The 24,419-nt window shown below is 41.3% G+C and overlaps 1 protein-coding gene across 1 annotated transcript in view; it reads left to right on the top strand.

Annotated features, from left to right (window-relative positions):
• Positions 1-24,419, top strand: part of samd10b (sterile alpha motif domain containing 10b) — a 187,659-nt gene that overhangs the window by 75,641 nt on the left and 87,599 nt on the right. Inside the window, exon 2 of the mRNA XM_062053743.1 lies at positions 593-777. Within this exon, the coding sequence (XP_061909727.1) occupies positions 593-777 (185 nt within the window). The remainder of the gene's footprint in view (positions 1-592; positions 778-24,419) is intronic.

Raw genomic sequence — 24,419 nt, 5'->3', positions numbered from 1 at the left:
TTACTCCGGACTCAAAATGCTGCTAACTGTTTTAACTGTTTACACTGTTTACATTGCACTTTGCACTCCCATCTGAATACTTAGATAGATATTATAGATATTCTGGTAATATCTTCTTCCCCTGTATATTTTCCCCCCCCCTCATGCGACTGTTTAAATTGTTGTCTTTTTTATTTTTCTTTTACACTTTATATTTATAGACACCGTGGATGTGAGAGGAACGCAATTTCGTCCACCTGTATGTCCTGTACAAACAGTTGTTTGACAATAAAGCTGACTTTGACTTTGACTTTGACTTTGATTAAGAAGTGTGCCTAAAATATGTCATTCATATGCACTTAAGTTCACTTGTATGATAGCACTGCTGCTCTTTACGTCACTAACATTGTTTTTCATGTATTACTCACACAAAGCATGCAATCTTTAATGAATGCAGGCACTTTAACCTTTTAGAATATTGTAATCAGCTGCTATTGTGCCTCACATGAAAGAAAAGTACTCATGAAAGTCATTACAAAGTGACCACGTATTATCTCCCTCTACTTACGTCTCTATTTCTTTCTCCTCCTTCTCAACCTTTTGCTCCTCACAGCGGCTTCCAGCTTCAGCTTTTGCCGCGCCTCCCTGGAGCACACGCTGTCGGCCGAAGAACTGAGCTACCAGCTGCCACGTCGCTCGGGAGGCAGCAACCTGACCTGGCACGATGGCCGCGGCCAGACGACGGCGCACACACGCACTGTCAAACTTTTGCAGCAACCCGGCACGGAGGGCATCCAGGTATTAAGGCGTCAAGCCAAGATGGGAGATTAGAGAATACTAAAAAAACTGATTTTTTAACTATTTAAAATTTTTTATAAACTTATACCTGTATCCTTTTCAAATATAGTATAATTGTCTATCTGGGTTGGCCCTGCGATGACGTGGCGACTTGTCCAAGGTGTACACCGCCTTCCACCTGAATGCAGCTGTTATAGGCTCCAGCCACTCCCGTGAACCCGAAAGGGACAAGCGGTAGACAATGGATGGATGGATGTTCTAATTGACCATGTATTCCCCACTAACATTGAAATGCACCTTCATGCTTGAGTGGTCTTGAGACACACTAAAAAGTGAAACAAACGCGGTGGGTGCATTTGCATTTGGGAGGTGTCAATACTTGTCCATGTAGTGCAACTTACTTATTTCCTGCAGATGAAATGAAAACTAAATATTACTGATAGACCATTTTTGGCTGCCGAAAATGGCCCAAACATACTTTTATTACCAAAACAACACTGCTATAACCGGATGTCATGATAAAATACTGTAAGCAGGAAGCACACGCATATCTGGAGTGGAGTCAACATGTCAGCGGTGTGGACGCACTTCAATAAATCCAAGAAAGACAGCGATCTGCAAAATGTGCAATCTGGAAATATCAAGGGGAGCATCGTCTTGCTAAGACATTCTCCACGCCGGGTTTAATCACCTGATATCCAAACATTTTTATCGCCATTCTGATTATGTAAACAACACCGAACAGAAAAGGAATGTCTCCCACGTTAGCCAACTATTTGGCCTGTTGATTATTTTTTCTTATTTTATATTGTTGTAATACCAGTGGTGGATAAATATTTTAATAATTTTATGATTGTTTCATTTTTTCAAAGATACATTTGGGCAATAGCAGTGCTGTAAATTTTAGTGAGGTTAGTGCACAGTCATACCCCTAAATATGCATATTTGATTACAAATTCTGATTGGCCTGTCTGTCTGGGAATCTTGGTCAAATCTCCATTGGAAAAGTTTGCATGTTCTTTCTGTGCTTTCATGGAATTGTCTTAAGCTACTCTGGACGTGTTTTGTTCCACAACACCAAAACATACGTTATCTGTTCAAATAGTTGTCCATCGGTCAGAATGTGAGTGTAAGTGGTTGTACATTTTATGTGGTTGTACATTTTATGTCTCCTGTCATGAGTTGTACAGTATACCGGTACCAATTAAGTACCGCTGTGCTAATGAATTAAAGTTGGTAAAGTACCATACTGCCTCTAAAAATTACCGGTCTTTTTACGGACATGATGGCGCGCTGTCGTTATGTTGTGACATTGCTGGCAATATGAGCAGAGGTACATGTTAGTAGCACTTACAAGCAGACGGCGTGGGAAAATAAAAGGGACAATGGATGCATTTTGGCTTAAAAATTCTCAATAAAGTTGGAGCTATAAACACTAAAGTGCTGCACTTCAAGCGGCACATTAAAGGCCTACTGAAAGCCACTACTACCGACCACGCAGTCTGATAGTTTATATATCAATGATGAAATCTTAACATTGCAACACATGCCAATACGGCCGGGTTAACTTATAAAGTGACATTTTAAAATTCCCGGGAAATATCCGGCTGAAACATCGCGGTATGATGACGTATGCGCGTGACGAAGTCCGAGTAACGGAAGTTATGGTACCCCGTAGAATCCTATACAAAAAGCTCTGTTTTCATTTCATAATTCCACAGTATTCTGGACATCTTTTGCAATTTTTTTAATGAACAATGAAGGCTGCAAAGAAGACAGTTGTAGGTGGGATCAGTGTATTAGCAGCGGACTACAGCAACACAACCAGGAGGACTTTGTTGGAGCGCTAGCAGCGCTAGCCGCGCTAGCCGCCGACTTCACCTTGACTTCCTACGTCTCCGGGCCGCCAAACGCTTCGGGTGAAGTCCTTCGTCCTTCTGCCGATCGCTGGAACGCAGGTGAGCACGGGTGTTGATGAGCAAATGAGGGCTGGCTGGCATAGGTGGAGAGCTAATGTTTTTAGCATAGCTCTGTGCAGTCCGGTTGCTAAGTTAGCTTCAATGGCGTCGTTAGCACAGCATTGTTAACCTTCGCCAGCCTGGAAAGCATTAACCGTGTATTTACATGTCCACGATTTAATAGTATTGTTGATTTTCTATCTATACTTCCAGTCAGGGGTTTATTTCTTTTGTTTCTATATGCAGTTAAAGCAAGATGCTATCACGTTAGCTCGTAGCTAAAGCATTTCGCAGATGTATTGTCGTGGAGATAAAAGGCACTGAATGTCCATTTCGCGTTCTCGACTCATTTTCAAGAGGATATAGTATCCGAGGTGGTTTAAAATACAAATCTGTGATCTACAATAGAAAAAGGAGAGTGTGGAATCCAATGAGCCAGCTTGTACCTAAGTTACAGTCAGAGCGAAAAAAGATACATCCATTGCTGCCTCTCAAGTCATTCACTGTAACGTTCCTCATCTACGAATCTTTCATCCTCGCTCAAATTAATGGGGTAATCATCACTTTCTCGGTCCGAATCTCTCTCGCTCCATTGTAAACAACAGGGAATTGTGAGGAATCCTAGCTCCTGTGACGTCACGCTACTTCCGGTACAGGCAAGGCTTTTTTTTATCAGCGAGCAAAAGTTGCGAACTTTATCGTCGATTTTCTCTACTAAATCCTTTCAGCAAAAATATGGCAATATCGCGAAATGATCAAGTATGACACATAGAATGGATCTGCTATTCCCGTTTAAATAAAAAAAAATCATTTCAGTAGCCCTTTAAAACACAGCTAGCTAGTGGTAGGTCTTTATATTGCATATCTAAGATGTTACTTTTTCTGTATGTTTAAATGGATGTCCTGATCTTGCTGGCTGCAAAACAAGTTTACATTTGGGTACTAATAAAGTAACCTAACCTAACATAACTTCCATCTGCAGTCAGCAGTGTTTTAGCTACTAAATCACTTATCCTCTCTTCCAATAAACTACGGTTCTTACAAATATCATCTCTGCAAAACAAGGAATAGCTAAACAAGCTTCACTACACACCGTAGCTAACCGCTAACAGAAAACAAGCGCTCTTGCATGTAAACAAATGGGTGGATCGACAACCACATCGACTGTAAAGATACCAAGTACCAGATTTTTTTTTTTATTACTAAATCTTTTGACATTTTTTTATTGTTTATAAACTCGGGAAATATATCCCTGCACACAGGAGAACTTTAATTATGACCAATGTATGACCTTGTAACTACTTGTTATTGACTTGGTACCAACATTTGTAGTATCACCCAAAACTTATGTAAAGTATCTAAACAACAGAAGAATAAATGCTCATTACATATTACCAGAAGTGTATATATTTCTATGACCTGTACGGGCATGACGCAGCCTCCATGAGTCAGCCACTGCCTATTGGTGAGCCATGTGGTGTAAAGGCTAAGGCAGTATGTATATATGTATGTATATACTTTATTTCGGGCAGATTGGCTTAGTTGCCTATATAGAAGAATGAAAACTGATAAAACAAGGTACTCTTACTTGAGTACAATTTCTGGCTACTCTACCCACCTCCGTTCAAGGCTAAGGCAAAATATCGAGCTATATATCATGTATCGCGATATGGCCTTAAAATATTGCGATATTAGTGAAGTGAAGTGAATTATATTTATATAGCACTTTTTCTCTAGTGATTCAAAGTGCTTTACATAGTGAAACCCAATATCTAAGTTACATTTAAACCAGTGTGGGTGGCACTGGGAGCAGGTGGGTAAAGTGTCTTGCCCAAAGACACAACGGCAGTGACTAGGATGGCGGAAGCTGGGATCGAACCTGGAACCCTCAAGTTGCTGGCACAGCCACTCTACTAACCGAGCTATACCGCCCCTATTAAAAAAAGGCCATATCGCCCAGCCCTAATTGGACATAATAATCTCACTGCGCTAACTGCAAGAAAAATGCCAAGATCAATACATACCCCTCTACCTCGCCTTCTTTGACCTGACAAAGGTGTTTGACCTAATCAGCGGGAGTGGACTTTTTAGGTTTCTTCAGAAGATTGGCTGCCCGTTACAACTACTTGCTGTGATCACGTCATCCCGTGAGGACATGCACAACAGTCAGCTTTAATGGCACCATCTCTGAGGCCTTCCCTGTCAGTAGTGGTGCGTCTTTGCACCGACGCTCTTCGGCATAGTCTTTATGATGATCCTCCAATACGTCTTCAAAGACTGCAGCGAGAGAGTCTACATCAAGCCACTTAACATCGCCCGCCTCTGTGCCAAGACCAAGGTAACCGATGTGCTCATCCATGAGCTGCTCTTTCCGGACAATGCAGCCTTGTCATCACACACAGAAGACGGCCTCCAACAGCTTGTCAATTTCCTCTCCTATGCCTGCAAGGAGTTCAGACTGACTATCAGTCTTCAGAAGACCCAAATCATGGCACAGGGCACAGACCACCCCCCAACCATCACCATTGACGGGCACAAGCTAGAGGCTGCTGACAACTTCACCTACCTTGGGTCCATCATCTGGAGCTTGCTCACGCTGGATAAAGAAGTGAGCAGGAGGATTGCCAAGGCCGCAGCAGTTATGGCGAAACTATACCATAGAGTCTGGAACAACCCTTGTCTCACGGAGAATCTTAAACTGCGTGTATACCAGGCCTGCTTGATTAGCACACTCTTCTACAGTAGCGAGGCATGGACTACCTAAGCAAGGCTGGAGAGGACACTTAACAGTTTCCATTTTAGATGCCTTCGGCGCAATTTACACATTGGCAGGACAAGGTGCCAAACACATAAGTCCTGCAACAAACTGAGTTAAGCAGCATCTTCACCATCCTCTGTGAGCGGCGCTTATGCTGGCTTGTACATGTCAGAAGGATATAACTCGGACGCATCCCAAAGGACGTACTGTGTGGCGAAGTGGTGAAAGGCTAACGGCCGATTTGACAATCACGCCTTTGTTTTAAAGACGCCTGCAATAAAGAAATGAAGCACTGCCGTATCAACGTCGTTTTTAGGGAGTACCTTGCTAACCACCCTGTATCATGGCGTTCAACGTCGAGGAGCGGTGTCCGGATCAGTGTTGCCACAGTTACCTTGAAAAACTAATCTGATTAATGACTACTGATTACTCCTTTAGAAAGTAACTTAGTTACTTTACTGATTAGTTGAGTTTAAAAGTAACTAAGTTAGATTACAAGTTACTTTAATAGTTACATTCAGCAATGCAGCTCCCGACATTACCCCCGCCGCCTCAACATAAAAATGACAAGCAGTTTTGCCAATAATCACTTTATTTAACATCAACAACTGGACATAAGATAAACATTTGTTTTATATTAAAAAATAAATAATGACAGTCTTTCTTCACTGCACTTAACATAAATACTTGTTTTACATATAAAAAATAAAATAATAATGATAGTCTTTCTTTATTGCACACAAATACTTGCTTTATCTATAAAAAAAAGACAGTTTTTCTTTACTGCAGTTGACATAAATGTTGTGTTTTGTAAAATAACATAAAATAAAGACGGTCTTTTGACCTGACTGTTAATACTGCAATGGCAAAACCTACGAATACAAATTTAAAAATTAAATTATTTTGAACTTTTCTTATGAACATTGATTCTGTTGTTCACAACATCAGAGCAGCTAGGCGTGGTTTTAAAAAACAAAACAGTGTATAACACCACATGTTAGCTCTAATTGTTCTATTGTTATAATCAAGTTATAAGTCAAACAGTGGCGTGGGGCGAGTAAACAAGTGGTTGTACCTCATTAACAAAAGCCTCTCAAACCTCTTGTCAGAAAGTCTATTCCTTCTCGGCGTGAGGACCAAACCTCCCAGACTGAAAAGCCGTTCCACAGGAGCACTCGATGGGATTGGAGAGTTGTACTTTATGAACATGTTCTTAATTTTTGGAAACCGATGCAGAATCTGAAGGTCATAGGCTGGCCTTAGGTAGTCCATGACTTCATTTTCTGCAGAGTAGGTCTCCTCTGGCTCTGCCTCAAAAGTGAAGTTGTGGGGGAAGAGACAGCTGGCCATCACTTTCTTTCTCAGCTGAGAGGATTCCTGACAGATCTAAATAAGTGACATCATCATCTGTGGGGGCAGACCCTTCCTCCTCCGTCTCATCATCGGACTCTGTGACAGGCGGATAAACTTTAAACGCCTTGACCCGTTGTCGGTCACTGTTGCCACTACTTTTTTGAGTAGGCCATATGAAAAGTGAATGTTTTCGATTTCTGCACTAATAATGTGTTTACCGCAAATTCTCCGACAAGCCAATGCAGCTTTGTTGCGCTCTAATGTGGATCTACTGATCCAGTGGAGCATTGCTCCCATATAGCTGCGATTGTGCGCAGTCCAAATAGCCGCGGTAGTTGACACAAATTCTACCTCATTCAGTGTGGCTGTCAGGTTACTCTCCATCTTGCATACTCCACCTCCAGGAAATACGAAAAGGATGTTCTGTGAGGCAAGTCCGCGTTGATCGTAGCAGGGATCTTCTTTGTTATGGCACGATACAAGGGCGAGTCAACTGTGCTTAAGGGCAGCATTTCCTCAACAACATACTGCCGGACCAACTTCTTTAATTCCCCCCCACTTAACGCTTTTGCACGAAAGTCCAGCTTCTGTTGTTTGGGTTGTAGGGGGCCTGCTGTATCAGTCACAGCTCTTTCCTTCGCACCACCTGGTGGGAATTTCACTCTTAATTTGATTGCAGTGACTCCAAATGTTTTTTTCAAATTTGAAGTTGTGTTTTTGAAGGAGGATAATACTTTGTCTCCAGGACAGAGTATACAGCAAACCTTTATATTGCTGTCTTTAACGGACAGAAACTCAAAATAATGACAGTATTTCCAATTTGAAAATGCGCTTCTCTCTCCGCCCGCCGTTGTTGTGTTTATTTTGGTGTCGCTTACGTGACGTCACTTTCCAAGACCGCTAGAAGAAATAAAATATATTTTTGCGAGGGAAAATTTGAAAAAAAAGAAATAGTAATGCACTGTGACTTGGTTTTAATAAACTTTACTCTGACTACTGGTTTGGAAATAGTAACGCGTTATTTTTGTCGTTAATGAAAAAAGACGTCATATTAGACTAACGCTTTACTAAGTAGCGGACTTATGAAAAGGCGAGAAATTAGACTTAGACTTAGACTAGACTTAGACCTCTTTTTTGTTGTCATTTAAATTTGAACTTTACAGTACAGATAAGAACGAAATTTCATTTCATTAGCTCATGGTAGTGCAGGATAAAAAAGCAATAAGGTGCATATATAAATAAATAAATAAATAAATAGGTTACTGTACAGATAAATATATTGCACTTTGTCACTTGCGTCCACGTTTATGGATGTATGTTATATTGTCTTTTTTATTCCAGCGAGTTAATCCATTTTGGGGGGAGTTGAGGGGATTTTTATGATGCGTTCAAGACTCTTATGGCCTGAGGGAAGAAGCTGTTACAGAACCTGGTGGTTCTGCTTTCGGAGGCTGTGGGACCTCTTTCTAGAGTCCAGCAATGAAAACAGTCCTTGGTGGGGGTGGGAGGAGTCCTTGCAGATTTTCTGAGCCCTGGTCAGGCAGTGGCTTTTTGCGATCTCCTGGATAGGAGGAAGAGGAGTCCTGATGATCTTTGCCGCCGTCCTCACCACTCTCTGGAGAGACTTCCAGTCTGAGGCACTGCAGGCTCCAGTCCAGACAGAGATGCTGTTGGTCAGCAGGCTCTCTATAGTGCCTCTGTAGAATGTGCTGAGAATGGGGGGAGGGAGCTGTGCTCTTTTCATCCGACACAAAAAGTGCATGCGCTGCTGAGCTCTTTTTACAAGAGCTGCGGTGAGTAGGGACCAGGTTATATTGTCAGTTATCTGCACCCCCAGGAACTTGGTGCTGCTTACCATCTCCACCGCTGTGCCGTTGATGAAGAGTGGAGAGTGGCTGGACTGGTGCTTCCTGAAGTCAACGATGATCTCCTTGGTCTTGTCGACATTCAGGACCAGGTTGTTGGTTCTGCACCAGTCAACCAGATGTTTCACCTCTTCCCTGTAGTCCATGTCATTGTTGTCACGGATGAGGCCCACTACTGTTGTGTCATCCGCATACTTTCCAATGTGGTTAGTAGTGGACCTGGCGCAGCAGTCATGGGTCATCAACGTGAACAGCAGCGGACTCAGGATGCAGCCCTGGGGGGAGCCGGTGCTCAGGGAGATGGCACTGGAGGTGTTGTTGCCCACTCTCACAGATTGGGGTCTGTCTGTGAGGAAGTCAAGCAGCCAGTTGCATAGGGGGTACTGAATCCAAATGCGGCCCTTGCAGAGAAAAAAATAAAACGGAAGAGAAGGGAGCACCAGCCACAACAGTCAACATCCTACATCTGCACCAGAGATTGCTACTCGTGGGCTGGGCTCTTTAGCCACTCCTGCATGTGCAGATGATACTTGACACAGAGCTACTCCATTGTCTCACACTTATCAGTAAATGATCAAGTAAATAAATAATCCATCCATCCATCCATTTTCTACCTACTTGTCCCTAGGGATGGGAATTGATACGATTTTTCCGGTTACAATTCTACTTTTGATTGTGCTTAATGATTCAGTTCCTTATTGGATCTCTTATTGATTCTCATTTGGAAAAAAAGAGAACAAAAAGACGGATTAGATCAATTTTGTTTGGTTCAGAGGTAACGTGACCTTACAAAACCAACAGCGAGGTCTTAAGAGGCACATTGCATTAAAAAAAAAAAATAATTAAAATAAATATAAGAAATAAACATTCTTCTGTCGAATTGAACAAAATAAAGCATGTCTTAATTACGCAAGAATGTAGCATTTTGCAATATTTTTAAAATGTTTAAGAATCTTGTCATCCCCTAGAAAATACACTTGTGAAACTTAAATTATTACAATATTAGTTTCGATTCACAAGTTAAAACTATCATATATGCATGTAACATGCAACTCAAGATATTTCAAGCCTTCCTTTGATATAATTTTGATGATTATAGCTTACAGCATGGATTTCATTTTAACAAATAATAGTGCTCTTCCCAACCAGTGGCATTGTTAAGGAAATAGTTTTAAAAATTGGCAAGCAATTCCAAGGAAGTGATACACTGGGAAAAGGTTCTGAACAAGAACCTGTTTTTGATTCCCATCCCTACTTGTTCCTCATAATTTTGACAAAATAATACAGTGGAAATTGACACAATGTGTTAGTGCAGTGTTTTTCAACTTGTTTTGAGCCTAGGCACATGTTTTCCATTAAAAAAAATACCGAGGCACACCACCAGCAGAAAATGTAAAACAATTAAACTCAATAGCCTACAATAAAACATAGTTGTCATCAAACACCTGACACAATTTTTCGATATGAATTTAAACTATAACCATTCATGCATCACTCATTCTCTTGTCTCAAGGTATGGCCTAAAAAGCAATTAGCTACCTGCTGCCACCTGCTGATTTGTCATTCAGAAGTATTACATGGTTACTCTGCCAATCTCTCGACAGCACAGACACTGAGCAATGGCACATTATTAGCAGATTATAATTATTGGTTTGCAAAAAATATATATTTAAGACCAATTAGGTGAAATTTCATAATTTCCCACTGCAAACTAGACAAGAACTCCAGACACACTACTGTGCTGCGGCACAGTGGTTGAAAAACTGTGTTCATGCATACGTCAGCAGCCAAATTAGGAGACATTTTAACCCATTAGCTAACCTACAGTACTACTAAAAAATTGTCTACTATGATCACTGTGTTATTTAATGCCAAAATTGTTGTTTGATTGTGATAAGAAATGTATGTTTATTGTATCATAACATTTTCTGTTAAAATAAAGCCAATAATGACATTTTGTTGTGGTCCAATGTATTTTGAAAAGTATCGAAATACATTTTGGTACCGGTTCCAAAATATTGGTATTGAGGCAACTCTACTCCTGTAGTTGATTTTCGCCAACTTCAGCTGTGATAGGCTGCAGCTCACCCTATTGCAGACAAACCGTATAGAAAACGGATGGAAGTATTTATGCTTTTCAAATATCTGCACTTTTTTGGAATTTTTCCTATCGTTTACAATCGGCATCCTAATGGCAGCGGACCTTGTATAGCAGGGTCCCCTAACCTTTTTTCCACCACGGACCGGTTAAATGTATGCAATATTTTCACAGACCAGCTTTCTACGTGTGGCAGATAAAAACAGCAAACAAATTTGCCTTTGGCTACAATCTGGCGCATTAACATTTTATATAATAATAATAATAATAATAATAATAATAATACCTGGGATTTATATAGCGCTTTTCTAAGTACCCAAAGTCGCTTTGCATGTTAAAATATAAATTATACGTCCATTAATCTAATGTGCATTGTCCCATGTACGTTTCTACTATAACAAAGGTCCACGGACCGGTGTTTGGGGACCACTGTTGTACAGTATGTGATGTTTTATTATATTTCTTGGCTCTCATAAAGTCTGCAGTGAGCAGTTAATACTGACGTTGATGAAAACAAAGTGAACATTGTGATGCCTTTTTTAAACTAATGCTTAAAATTAGCAAAATACGCAAATATTACATGTTATTACAAATTTGCCTTTTATTACATTACATATATAGTTACATCATGTATATAAAACCTTAATGGAGGTGTTTAGATGTTTTTTAAGGGCTCTATAAGCAGAATAGTGCAGCTCCCATACACTCCATTGTAAGCGGACTTGTGATCGCATTTATTTACTATTTAGAATGCATTAAAAAAAAAAAGTAATTTATTTCATCATGATTGTCAACGATAGGCAACAATTAAAAAAAAAAGTGCAGTTCCCCTTTGTGAGTCTTGAATTTCACGAACAAATGTAACCTATATTACCTTTTAAGTGTTTTGAGTTGTCAACGTTTTCAAACCAAATCTCTAAAATTTGCAATGAAGGCTCATATTACCCAACAAATATGATAATTTCTTAGTTAAATAAGGTTTAAGTTAGAGAAACATTGCCCAGTTTTGTAATTTACTGTCAAGTGAAGTGCAATTACTGATAGCACATAAATGTTACATTCAAAGTAGCTGGGAGGGAATACTACATCCATATGTACAATGTATTTTATTGTCAGACACACAGTAGAGAACAACAGTGCCTCAGAGTCAGTGACATATCAAATGTCAATGGTGATGGAAGGGCTAATTGTTTCTCTGTTCTTACCTGACAGAAACTTATGTAACAGGAAAGTGTAAGGGTTGTGATGTAACAGCGCTCCAGCACATTGACTTTCTTTCTCTCTAATGCTTCTACTACAAGTCTTACGATAACTGTCTGAAATGGTCATTGAGTTCTGATGTGTTTTCTTTAAAGCTCAGTAGCAGCACGTTACTGCAGTTGCTGTTTTAATGGTTGGAAATCTGCCCAGTAGCTCGTCATCTCCGCAGTAGAACATAAGCACAGCAGCCAGCGTGCCATTAACATCCACACGTGGCTTTTGTGAAGATTTGAATCCTATCCGTGCAGCCCATGGAGGGACAAAACAAAGTGTAGAAAAAACATATTTCAAAGCGTTCCGCCTGTGTGTGACCCAAAATAGCACATGACACAACAGACTCCTTTTCTGGCTCTAGCTGCTCACGTGAAAGAGAGCCGATAGACCAAAGGAGTACTCCCTCTTGTCTAAAGGACATTTGCAACAGTGAGGCTATAAGATGTACATTTGCTTTACAAGAGTGTTCAATAATTCTTAAAAGAGTTCCCCCTCAGCTATAACTGCTATAAAAGGCTTAATAAAAGATGAGTGGAAAGCTGTTTCCATATGATTACACAGCAGAAGGATAATTAAACCTCCTCTATACCATGAGGTTTATCGTCTTCATTATTTAAAAAATAGCTGAGCGGTCCATCTCTCTGAGATGTGTGCATGTCTGTGCATTCATGCTTTGTTCTACAATCAAAGCCCATGCCTGTCTTTTAGAGAATCTTTGGGCACGCACATGGCGAGTAGACTTCAGTCCTCTCAGGAGTGATGATTAGTTTATTCTTCATTGCACTGTTAATGCACACATCAGCTCTAATGAGGTATTGTGAAGCCAGCTCAGTGTTGATTGAATTTAAAGTGTCACCTTGAGAGTATTCCTGGTCTGTGTTACAATGTTAGCAGAACACATTGTGTACTTCTTCTCTATGCATGTGCACACTTAAACACATACACCTGCAGACCAGACACTCGGGAGAGTCACAACAAACACAATTAAGGACATCTACACATACTTTGGAATATCAATCAGACAACAGCTATGTGCTCACACAACATTGTTTACTAATGCAATCACTCACATGCACTTTGCTCTCTCAAAACCACGTAGGACAGCTGTTAAGCGCCATTTTACCCTTGATTATTTGGATTTCCCATAGTAGTACGGTGCTTTCAGTGACACTCTTGAACCACCGACTGTAAGACTCTTGTTGACTTTAATTGAACTTTTACTGTATGTTATAACTCTTTTTGGCTCTAAGAAGAAAAAATAGGAAGAAAGACGAGCGTAACCCTCTGCCTAAACTTGAAAATGTGTCACCTAAATCCACGTATCATACATCATTAGTTTTTCAATATAAATCCAAAACTAAAAAACAGAAATAACTATTTTTTATATTTGCTATCAGACCCAAAACAACAACAACAAAAAACGAACAGAGCATCACTTTTCTAATTCACAATTTTGTGTACAATTGGAAAATGGACAGATAATTGGCATATCAATTTATGTTTTTAATTTATTTGAGACACCAAGTTTACCGGGGAGTAGTTTTGCTGTGACTTAGGCTTGCAGGTAAAACAAAACCTATAAGAAGACAGGAGGAACAATGTGGTCTAAATTAGGTTGAAGTTATTGGATGTATTTGTTTTACACTAGCTCAGGGGGGTCCAAAATTTTTGGCATGGGGGCCGCATTCGGCTAAAATAATTTATATTTATATATATATACATATATATATATATATATATATATATATATATATATATATATATATATATATATATATATATATATATATATATATATATATATATATATATATATATATATATATATATATATATATATATATATATATATATATATATATATATATATATACACTGTATATACTTTTTAAAACAGTACGATTTGATGCAATTAGATGCAGACTGAAGCTTTGCATGCTGAATAGAAAATTAAACGTATCATGTATCATGTCAGAACAATGCCATGTGTTTATCTATTAACATGCAAAACAGGTGGTTCCTGTATTAATTATTGGCAAATACTATTACTTTCAACTTCAAGGCACTGTAATCCATAAACTTAAAGAAAAAAATGTGTGAGTTAAAAAATGCAAATTGTGATTAGAACTGTAAATCAATTTTCTTCTGTTGATTCTGAGTTTAGTTGTATTTTCATTTGTTCTACATTGTTAAATGTTAGCGTATCAAACTTGATCAAAAGACTGTAGGGTTGTTATATTAACAAACATACCAAATCTATTAGCTGACTCATTGACATGAACGATAGGTTTGTTTTTATATGAAGCGTGACAGTGATAAAACACTTACATTTACATCTTAACCAAGGCAGAAACAGTGGCAGCTTTGCACAGTGTGGGTGTGTGTTTCCTCTTTGCTCTGACGAGAATGGAATGGAATTCATTGTCATATCACCTAAAAATACAAAGAAATTTGTTTTCGTACAAGCTGTCTAAGAGCAGACATTCAGTAGTCTGAGGAAAGGCTCAAAGCAGCACTGCTTGTACGTTAAGGACATTAGAGTAATACAGGCTTTCATGTCTCCAAACATCTCAAAAAGTTGCTAGATTTGTCGCTAGTCGCTTTTGAGAAATAAAGTCACTAAGAGGAATTGGAAAGATACTGTTATGTATACAGGGGGAGTAGTGACGGCACAGTTCCACAAGGGGGAAATGTTGCTCTATGTTTTATTATATATATGCACAATATATATAATAACTCACAATACTAAATATATACACTACCATTCAAAAGTTTGGGGTCACCCAAACAATTTTGTGGAATAGCTTTCATTTTTAAGAAAAAGAATAGACTGTCGAGTTTCAGATGAAAGTTCTCTTTTTCTGGCCATTTTGAGCATTTAATTGACCCCCACAAATGTGATGCTCCAGAAACTCAATCTGCTCAAAGGAAGGTCAGTTTTGTAGCTCCTGTAACGAGCTAAACTGTTTTCAGATGTGTGAACATGATTGCACAAGGGTTTCCTAATCATCAATTAGCCTTCTGAGCCAATGAGTAAACACATTGTACCATTAGAACACTGGAGTGATAGTTTCTGGAAATGGGCCTCTATACACCTATGTAGATATTGCACCAAAAACCAGACATTTGCAGCTAGAATAGTCATTTACCACATTAGCAATGTATAGAGTGTATTTCTTTAAAGTTAAGACTAGTTTAAAGTTATCTTCATTGAAAAGTACAGTGATTTTCCCTCAAAAATAAGGACATTTCAATGTGACCCCAAACTTTTGAACGGTAGTGTATATACTAAACAAGAGAATGGAGTGTGACTAATCCAAAAGGGGTGTATGGTGGGAGACTGTGTATGAAAGATTAGATGTTGAGTATTACCGAATTGTTGGATGAGGAAGCAGACAAGTCCAAAGGGTCAAGCAGAAAAAGGTCTGTGATCCCAGCGGGAGGTCCGTGGGGTTGAGAGAGGCGTCTAGGGGTCTGTGTGCAAAGCGGGGGTCGAGAATCGAGGGAGGCAGTCCAAATTCCAAAGGGGAAGTCGAAGCGCACAGCTCGACTATGGAAGACACGGGAAGAACTGCGGGAAGACACAAGGGAGATCAGACAAGGGAACTCGGAAGACAGGAGAGCAATCAAGCACGCGGGAGGGAAGCCAGACACGGGATGCTTACTACGAACAGAAGACTAAGTTCCGGCCAGGATCCTTGGGTCCACAGGTCTTTATACAGCTCGCCCTCATCAGTCCCAGGTGTGCATATTGCTGATCGCCCACGGCGATATAGCAGGGGCGTGTCTCGGCGCGCTGCCAACAGAGGTGCTGGCAGACCCAGCTGCCAGAGAAAAGCGTGTTCGAGCCCGCGCCGTGACAGATACTAGATTTAGCGAGAAAGTTGCCAAATTGACAACACTGCGCTGAGGTGTGGGTGAAAAGTAAAGACGCAAAGACCCACCTTAGGTTGCTTCTGATTGGTTTACACTGCGTGGTGCCTTCTGTGGTTGCCTAGATTTAGGCACAAGAATTTAAGGATTGGATTGATCTGTCGTGTTCAGCTGCATACGACAACAGTACTCTTGTATTACGTCATCGCAGACGTCTCACAAGATTAGAGTGGCCATATTTTGTAACAGATCTACAGTCAACCGATTCATGACTTTCCAACCAGACATCGACCGATCCATATTACATACAGATCGATCCAGAGGCTCACCAAACGATGTATTCATATCTCTAAAGTAGGATTGTACGGTATACTGGTACATAAAGTCCTTATAAAGTATTGCAGTACTAATTAATTGAAATCGGTACAATACTGCTTTTGAAAAATACTGGTACCACTTTTTCATCCACATGCTGCTGTGCGGCGGTGACTACAGAGCCGAGGCGCATGATGTTGAGTGCGTCAAAATGCACATACAAAGCGCATGCAAGCAATAACATCGTGGAGCGGAAGAATGGCAAAAAACGACCGCTCTGCAAGTGCTACTTTAAAACAAGCCTTGCCAAACGTGGCGATTAGTATTACCACCTTTGCTTCAAACTTAGGTAAACATTCAAATAATAGGCATTCAGATTTGCACAAGTAGTTATAAACAGGTTGTTACACCTTTCCTGCTGTTCGCCTCCCATGCATATTGTAGTCGAGAAGCACGGGGCAGACGTTCCCTCCAGGGCCGATGTTTTCGTTGGGGGTAACACCCTTCACTTTTCCCGGCAATGGGTCTGCTTAGCACCACTTTCAGGTCAGAATGACAAAGCCGCAGATTTGTGACAATTCGCTTCATTATTAATTTAGCAGGACACAACTGGCAACTGGACCCGTTCATCACTCTACTGCACAGTGCACACACTACCTCTCTCTTTCTTTACTCGCCCACTCACTCACTGACGTCACTCAGCCGACACTTTGACATTCTTACAAAGACACATACGCTACTCTCATAACATAGTTAACCAGCTCCCCTGCTGTGCACATGTAGATACGTAGAAGAGCCCACAGCTTTTGACTCCCTGAGTTTGTTACCACTTGTTAAGAAAGTGTCTGAGAGCAAATCTCTGACTGTGTAATCCCTTACAATATCATAGCTTTCAGCTACAGCACGATTGCAAAAGCCACAACGAATAAACGCCACAACACAATGATAAAGCCGCAGCACAACTTTAAACCACAAAAGATGCAGCCGACACAATGGAAGTGACAGCAGAGCAAGTTACTGTGACGCGCTGACTCCCGGAACACAAGGGGAAGTCATTTCATGAGAAATAAATAAATACAAGCAATGGGTGAATGAGGCTATGGAAATTAGGAAGCCAGTGGCCAAAATCATCAACCGGGATGAGGGAACATACATGCTTCCGCACACCTGGGATGCTGTTCTTCCTTGGCGATTCCAGGGCGTAGAACAGATACTGTATGGCCGGGTCGGGGAATTTTATTTAGCAGGTAAATCTACTCCTAAAATTTTGGTTACTGTACTTTTATTTGAAAAAAATGCTTGAAAGTTTAACATGCAGAAAATGTTTCCTCTTATTAATTAAACCTAAAGTGTTGGTTGCACTTTGCGATATTATTGTGGTATTGTCTAAAAAAAAAAAAGACTTGATAAAAATGCCATAGTGTGTAAAATGAAGTGGCAGGAATGTTTAGGATAAACACATTTAGTGTAATTGGACACAAACATAATGCTTAAATGTTCTAATCACGAACATGTATTTTCATGTGCAAAGAATTGAACGGGAACATCCATTGTTTCAAGCATATTAAGAAAAAAAAAATACAGTGGCATGTCTTTAAAGTGACAATGAAACAGCAAGTCTAAAACAATGTTCAGTTTAGTGTATTTCAACTTTTACTTTCTGAGACACAGAACATTTTTATATCAGTTTGGAAAATGCTGTTTTTCAGAAAAGTTAACCGACAACTTAACTTTCAATAATGTACTGTAAATACCTAAAATATTTATGTTTAGCCTCACTAGCTTCAAATATCTTGGTTTATTAATTAGCTTCTCATATTACTTGTATTCCCTGCAGTGTGCCGTGTCCGCGCTCCCATCAGGCGCTGTGACCAGCTCCGTGTTGGCTTTGAAATGTTGGAGACAAAGATAGGGCACTTTGCTTTGCAGTACACATACTTTTTTTCACCTTTGCCAAAGAGGTTATGTTTTAGGCAGGGTTTATTTGTCTGTTTGTTAGCAAAATAACTCAAACAGTTACGGATACATTTTGATGTTCAGGAAATTTCAGAGTATAACAATTCTAAACACACTTCTCCAAAATGCTTCCTCATGTTCTCCCCTTTACGGCATTCCACGCCCCACCTTGCTTTTTCGTTTGATACCGTAATACGTCACAGCATTATTCTGAGGATTTTGAAACCACAATACTGCGATATCTACAATACAGTTACATCCCTAATAATTATCGATATCGACTGAAATAAAACACTTGTATAGAAATATTGTGATACAGTTTTCAGCCATATCAATCAATCAATCAATCAATCAATGTTTATTTATATAGCCCTAAATCACAAGTGTCTCAAAGGGCTGTACAAGCCACAACGACATCCTCGGTACAGAGCCCACATACGGGCAAGGAAAACTCACCCCAGTGGGACGTCAATGTGAATGACTATGAGAAACCTTGGAGAGGACCGCATATGTGGGTAACCCCACCCCCCTCTAGGGGAGACCGAAAGCAATGGATGTCGAGTGGGTATGACATAATATTGTGAAAGTCCAACACATCAGCGAAAGTCCAGTCCATAGTGGGGCCAGCAGGAACCATCCCGAGTGGAGATGGGTCAGCAGCGTAGAGATGTCCCCATCTGATGGACAGGCTAGCGGTCCACCCCGGAGCAGAGTAGAAAAGAAAAAAAAAAAGAAACGGCAGATCAACTGGTCTAAAAAGGGAGTCTATTTAAAGGCTAGAGTATACAAATGAGTTTTAAGATGAGACTTAAATGCTTCTACTGAGGTAGCATCTCTAACTTTTACCGGGAGGGCATTCCATAATATTGGAGCCCGAATAGAAAACACTCTATAGCCCGCAGACTTTTTTTGGGCTCGGGGAATCACTAATAAGCCGGAGTTCTTTGAACACAGATTTCTTGCCGGGACATATGGTACAATACAATCGGCAAGATAGGCAGGAGCTTGACCGTGTAGTATTTTATACGTAAGTAGTAAAACCTTAAAGTCGCATCTTAGGTGCACAGGAAGCCAGTGCAAGTGAGCCAGTATAGGCGTAATATGATCAAACTTTCTTGTTTTTGTCAAAAGTCTAGCAGCCGCATTTTGTACCATCTGTAATCTTTTAATGCTATCGCCCAGTCCTAGCAGGAAATCCATGTTTTTGATTGGTCATTTGCTGCTAAGTGAACACGCTAATGAAAAAAAAGGATGTAACTAATCAAGTTATTATCCAGTTTTACACTACATCTTTAATGTTTGCCTAGGTTAAAACAAAAACATCCAATAACATAGTTTAGATCATCCCCGTTCCCCTGTCTACAGTATGTTTTTTTTCTTTTTTTTCTGCAAGCCCAAGTCTAGGTAAAACTACTTCCGGGTAAACTTGGTGTCTCAAATGGCTTCACTAAATAAAAATTATAATGCACGTTTTCCACTTTAGTCATTTTCCAATTGTGCATAAAATCGGAAGTTGGAAAAAGGATTTGTTAGGCGTTTTTTGTTTTGGGTCTGCATAAAAATATTGAAAAAATTAGTACCGGTAGTTATTTTTATTAGTTATGCAATGCTGATGGTTGGGAACAACGCTTTTAAGTCTGGCGACATGGTATCACTTAAAACAGCCAGAGCCAACCTGAACCGTGCCATTAGGGTTGCAAAGCTTGCTCACAGTCAGAAAGTGCAGAACTTCTCAGAGAACCCCATGAACACTAGACGAATGTGGCAGGGCATACATGTCATCACGGACTATAAAGCTACCTCTCATCCCTGTGACAACAGCATCAGCTTTCTTAACGACCTCAACAACCACTTTGCAAGGTTTGAGGCACTTAACATCCCTCACCCTGAGGAGCAGGCGCTCAACCTGGACACAGCAGATGTCCGGAGAACCCTGAGGAGAGTGAACCCCCGGAAAGCAGCGGCACCTGATGACATTCCGAGCAGGGTGCTTAAGGGATGTGCAGACCAGCTGGCTGGGGTTCTCACAGACATCTTAAACACCTCGCTGACCCAGGCTGTGGTACCATCATGTTTTAAGACGGCCACAATCATTCCAGTGCCTAAAAAACCCACAATCTCCTCCCTCAATGATTATCACCCTGTGGCACTCACCCCCATCGTAATGAAGTGCTTTGATAGGCTGGTAAAGGAACATATTGTCTCCAGACTTCCCCCCCACATTCAACCCGTACCAGTTTGCTTATTGCTCTTACTGCTGCACAGTGGACGCCATCTCCTCTGCACTCCACCTGAGCTTAGAACATCTGGAAGGAAAGAACACACACACGTGCGGATGTTGTTTCTGGACTTCAGCTCGGCGTTCAACACCATCATCCCGCAGCACTTGGTGAGCAAACTGGCCCCCTTTGGACTCAGTACCCCCCTATGCAACTGGCTGCTTGACTTCCTCACAGACAGACCCCAGTCTGTGAGAGTAGGCGACAGCACTTCCAGTGCCATCTCCCTGAGCACCGGCTCCCCCCAGGGCTGCGTTTTGAGTCCGCTGCTGTTCACGTTGATGACCCATGACTGCTGCGCCAGGTCCACTACTAACCACATTGTGAAGTATGCAGACGACACAGCAGTAGTGGGCCTCATCCGTGACAACAACGACATGGACTACAGGGAGGAGGTGAAACATCTGGTTGACTGGTGCAGAACCAACAACCTGGTCCTGAACGTCGACAGGACCAAGGAGATCATTGTGGACTTCAGGAGGCACCAGTCCAGCCACACTCCACTCTTCATCAACGGCACAGCAGTGGAGATCGTAAGCAGCACCAAGTTCCTGGGGGTGCAGATAACTGACAATATAACCTGGTACCTACACACCGGAGCTGTTGTAAAAAGAGCTCAGCAGCGCATGCACTTTTTGCGTTGGATGAAAACAGCACAACTCCCTCCCCCCATTCTCACCACATTCTACAGAGGCACTATTGAGAGCCTACTAACCAACTGCATCTCTGTCTGGACTGGAGCCTGCAGTGCCATAGACATCTTATAAGTAGACGCAGCATTGGCTGCTGTGACACGAGAAATTCGGCCACCATCTTGAAGTGGTGATGAGGAGCTGGCGAGCAACCTAAACTGACAGTTGACAGGTAGAAAACACAGATGCCGTTTTCCTGCTTAAATGAGCGGACTGTTGAAAATAGGAATCAGGGGATTACTTTTCACAGGTAAGATTTAACATTAACATACTATTGGTTGTATTTTGTGAAAAGAATATTACCACAGAGTTGAGAAGGAGCAAAGATCTTCAATAGTACTGAAGTCATAGCCGCTAGCAAACAAGAGTATGACCATAATAGAATTGCTTGTCAATGAAATTAATTAAATTTAAAAATGTCATACTTGAATAACATAAGGTTGAAATAAATGATGAAGATAAAGATTGTAAAAGCCAACAGGGGTAAATTCACCAGCCGTCACTGATTATAATGCTATAATGCATTCTCATTTTAGGCAAAGTATAAGACAATACTCTCTTAACAGTATAATTGTAACCAGGAATAAGTCTTCAAGTAACAATATTAAAATACTAACATTGTTGGGTAAGACATAATTTGGTTTTATTCTGAATCCAGTGAAACAGATTGGTGGTTTTAGCTGATATAAAGACTTTCAGGGGTTTTTATATGTTTATGTTTAAGTATTTGGCAGACACTTTTATCCAAAGCGACATACATAAAAAATACATATAAAACAATCACTGTAAACATTATCATTTAAGGGAAGAATGTAATACAAAATATCAATACAAAGTGTCAAGACAGAAGCTGCTGCAGCAACAGAGATACAGTCTATAGGTCCCTAAGATATATAGATATCTAATGTATTCATACATTGTTTATGTAGGGTATACGCATGTATATATAACCTAATCATATTGTTTCTTGAACTTAAAAATAGCTGACCGCTTTTTTCCCCCTTCTCTGGGATTATATTCCCAGTTTTGATCTCGGACATCTGGTCACTAATAGCATATAATAATATCATATTACTGTTAAGAAAACTATGAATAATAAAACACGCCAAAACATGTGTCCTGTATCATAGCTACACGTATGACAAAAAAACGCTTGAAAAAAATTGGTATTCCGTGAGGTAATGATTATATTACATCCGGAGATGCTTTCCTCTTCATTCACCTTAGGTGAATGGAGCCTTGGCCAGGAGGACTTGATATCATCAGATGGTATCCAGCGGCCATTGGGTGTTTCGACCCTGAACCATAACACCCTACCGCTGATGGGCCGGCAGTGGTGGCCAAGTCACTGCCTATCTCCTCCTCCTGGCTTCCAGCTCATCTCGTCTCTCCTGCTCCATAACCAGCAAGAGGCTCTCTCTGCTGCCTCCCCCATCCTGCTAGCTGCTGTCTTTCTCTCCTTCCCTGTTATTCCCAAGGCTGTGAGCATTCTCCATACCGACTGGGCAGGGAATCCTCTACAGCCGACCTCGACCGGGAACAGCCATGCCTGCCATCCTTTTCCCCTGCAGTCATTCAAAAGGTCCTGGTATTTGGCACTTTTCCTTTCGAAGGCTTGGTCGCACCCTTCTTCCCATGGGACTGTGAGTTCTATGAGAATGATCTTCTTTGCATCTTCAGACCACAGCACCACATCCGGTCTCAGGGTTGTCTGGACAACCTGGGGGAACTGAAGCCTTCCTCCCAGGTCTACCTTCATGTCCCAAGAACGGGCCATTTTCAATAGGCTCTTCCTTGATGTTGCTGTGGTTGGTGGCTTTTCTCCCTCCCTCACAAACTGGATTGATGTTGTTCTCCCTTGTGGTTGCCGTTTCTTGCATCTCTGCTGCTCCAGGGTGTTAGCCAGTGTCATGAGCACCTTGTCATGACGCCATCTGTATCTCCCTTGGGTGAGTGCTGTTTTACACCCTGACAGGATGTGCGCCATGGTACCCTTCTGTCCGCAAAGCTTGCATAGTGGATCATCTCTCATGCCCCACCTGTGCAAGTTTGTTGGAGTCGGGAGTGTGTCATACACTGATCTCAGCAAGAAAGAGATGCGGAATGGTTCCAGCTTCCATAGATCCGCCCACGTGATCTTTCTCTTGGGGAGGTCCCATTTGGTCCAGGCTCCCTGGGACGCTAGTTCCACTGCTTTGGATTTCCGACCTTCCTCTTCCAGGTTTCGTACTTCCTCCTGGATCATAGCTCTTCTTTCTCTGGGTTCTGCCTTACTCCACTGTTGGACATGGGAAGTTCCAAGACATTGTGCATGGCGTTCCTATGATGTCACGTAGCCTCAACATGCTCTCAGCTTGTGCAACAGATGTGTCAGCTTCCCACTTGCGTCCTGATCTTGTAGTGACGCCTGCATGTCTGACTTGTTCGTCCTGAGAGTCTCTGTATGTCATTAAGACTCTGCACTTTGCTACCTTGAATTCCTCCACCACGGATGACAAGGGAAGCTGGAGCTGTCCTGATCTTATGTAGAGGCCTACTGATGTGAAGCTTGGAGGGATTCCCAGCCATTTTCTGAGGTACTTATTGACCTTTCTCTCCACTCCTTCTACGCATGTCATAGGGATGTCATACACCGTCAACAGCCACATGAGTCTTGGTAACAGTCCATGTTGGTAGAGCCATATTTTGAATTTACCAGGGAGTCCTGATTTTTCAATCCTCCTCAGCCACTCCTCTGTCTGCTTCTCTGTACTGGTGATGTTGTTCCTGTCAGTAAGTGAGCTGTCAAACCACTTTCCAAGGCACTTTATAGGGTTCTCCTCAATCGATGGAATCACTTCTCCTTGCACTTGCAGCTTGAACCTGTTCGTCAGTTTACCTTTCCGGATAACCATGCTCCTTGATTTTTTGGGCTTAAACTTCATTCTGGACCATGTTGCCATGTGGTCCAGAACTGTTAGCACCCATCTCGCCTCCACATGGGTTGTGGTCGTCACGGTGAGATCGTCCATGTAACCTCTTATTGGGGGTTGTCGAATGCCTGATTCCATTGCTGGTCCTCTGGCTTCTTTCCCAGCAGCTGTTATGAGGAGGTTCATACCCATGATGAAGAGGATGGGGGAGATTGTGCATCCAGTTACGATTCCCTTTTCCAGGTTTTGCCACTGAGTTGTGAAATTGGCAGTTTTGAACCGAATCTGGATGCCTCCAAAGTAGCTGGTTATCATTCCCTTGATGTGCA

The sequence above is a fragment of the Entelurus aequoreus genome, linkage group LG07, assembly GCF_033978785.1.
Source record: "Entelurus aequoreus isolate RoL-2023_Sb linkage group LG07, RoL_Eaeq_v1.1, whole genome shotgun sequence".
Classification (NCBI taxonomy): Eukaryota; Metazoa; Chordata; class Actinopteri; order Syngnathiformes; family Syngnathidae; genus Entelurus; species Entelurus aequoreus.
Note: the sequence above shows the minus strand (reverse complement) of the source record. Positions and strands in the feature narration are given on the sequence as shown.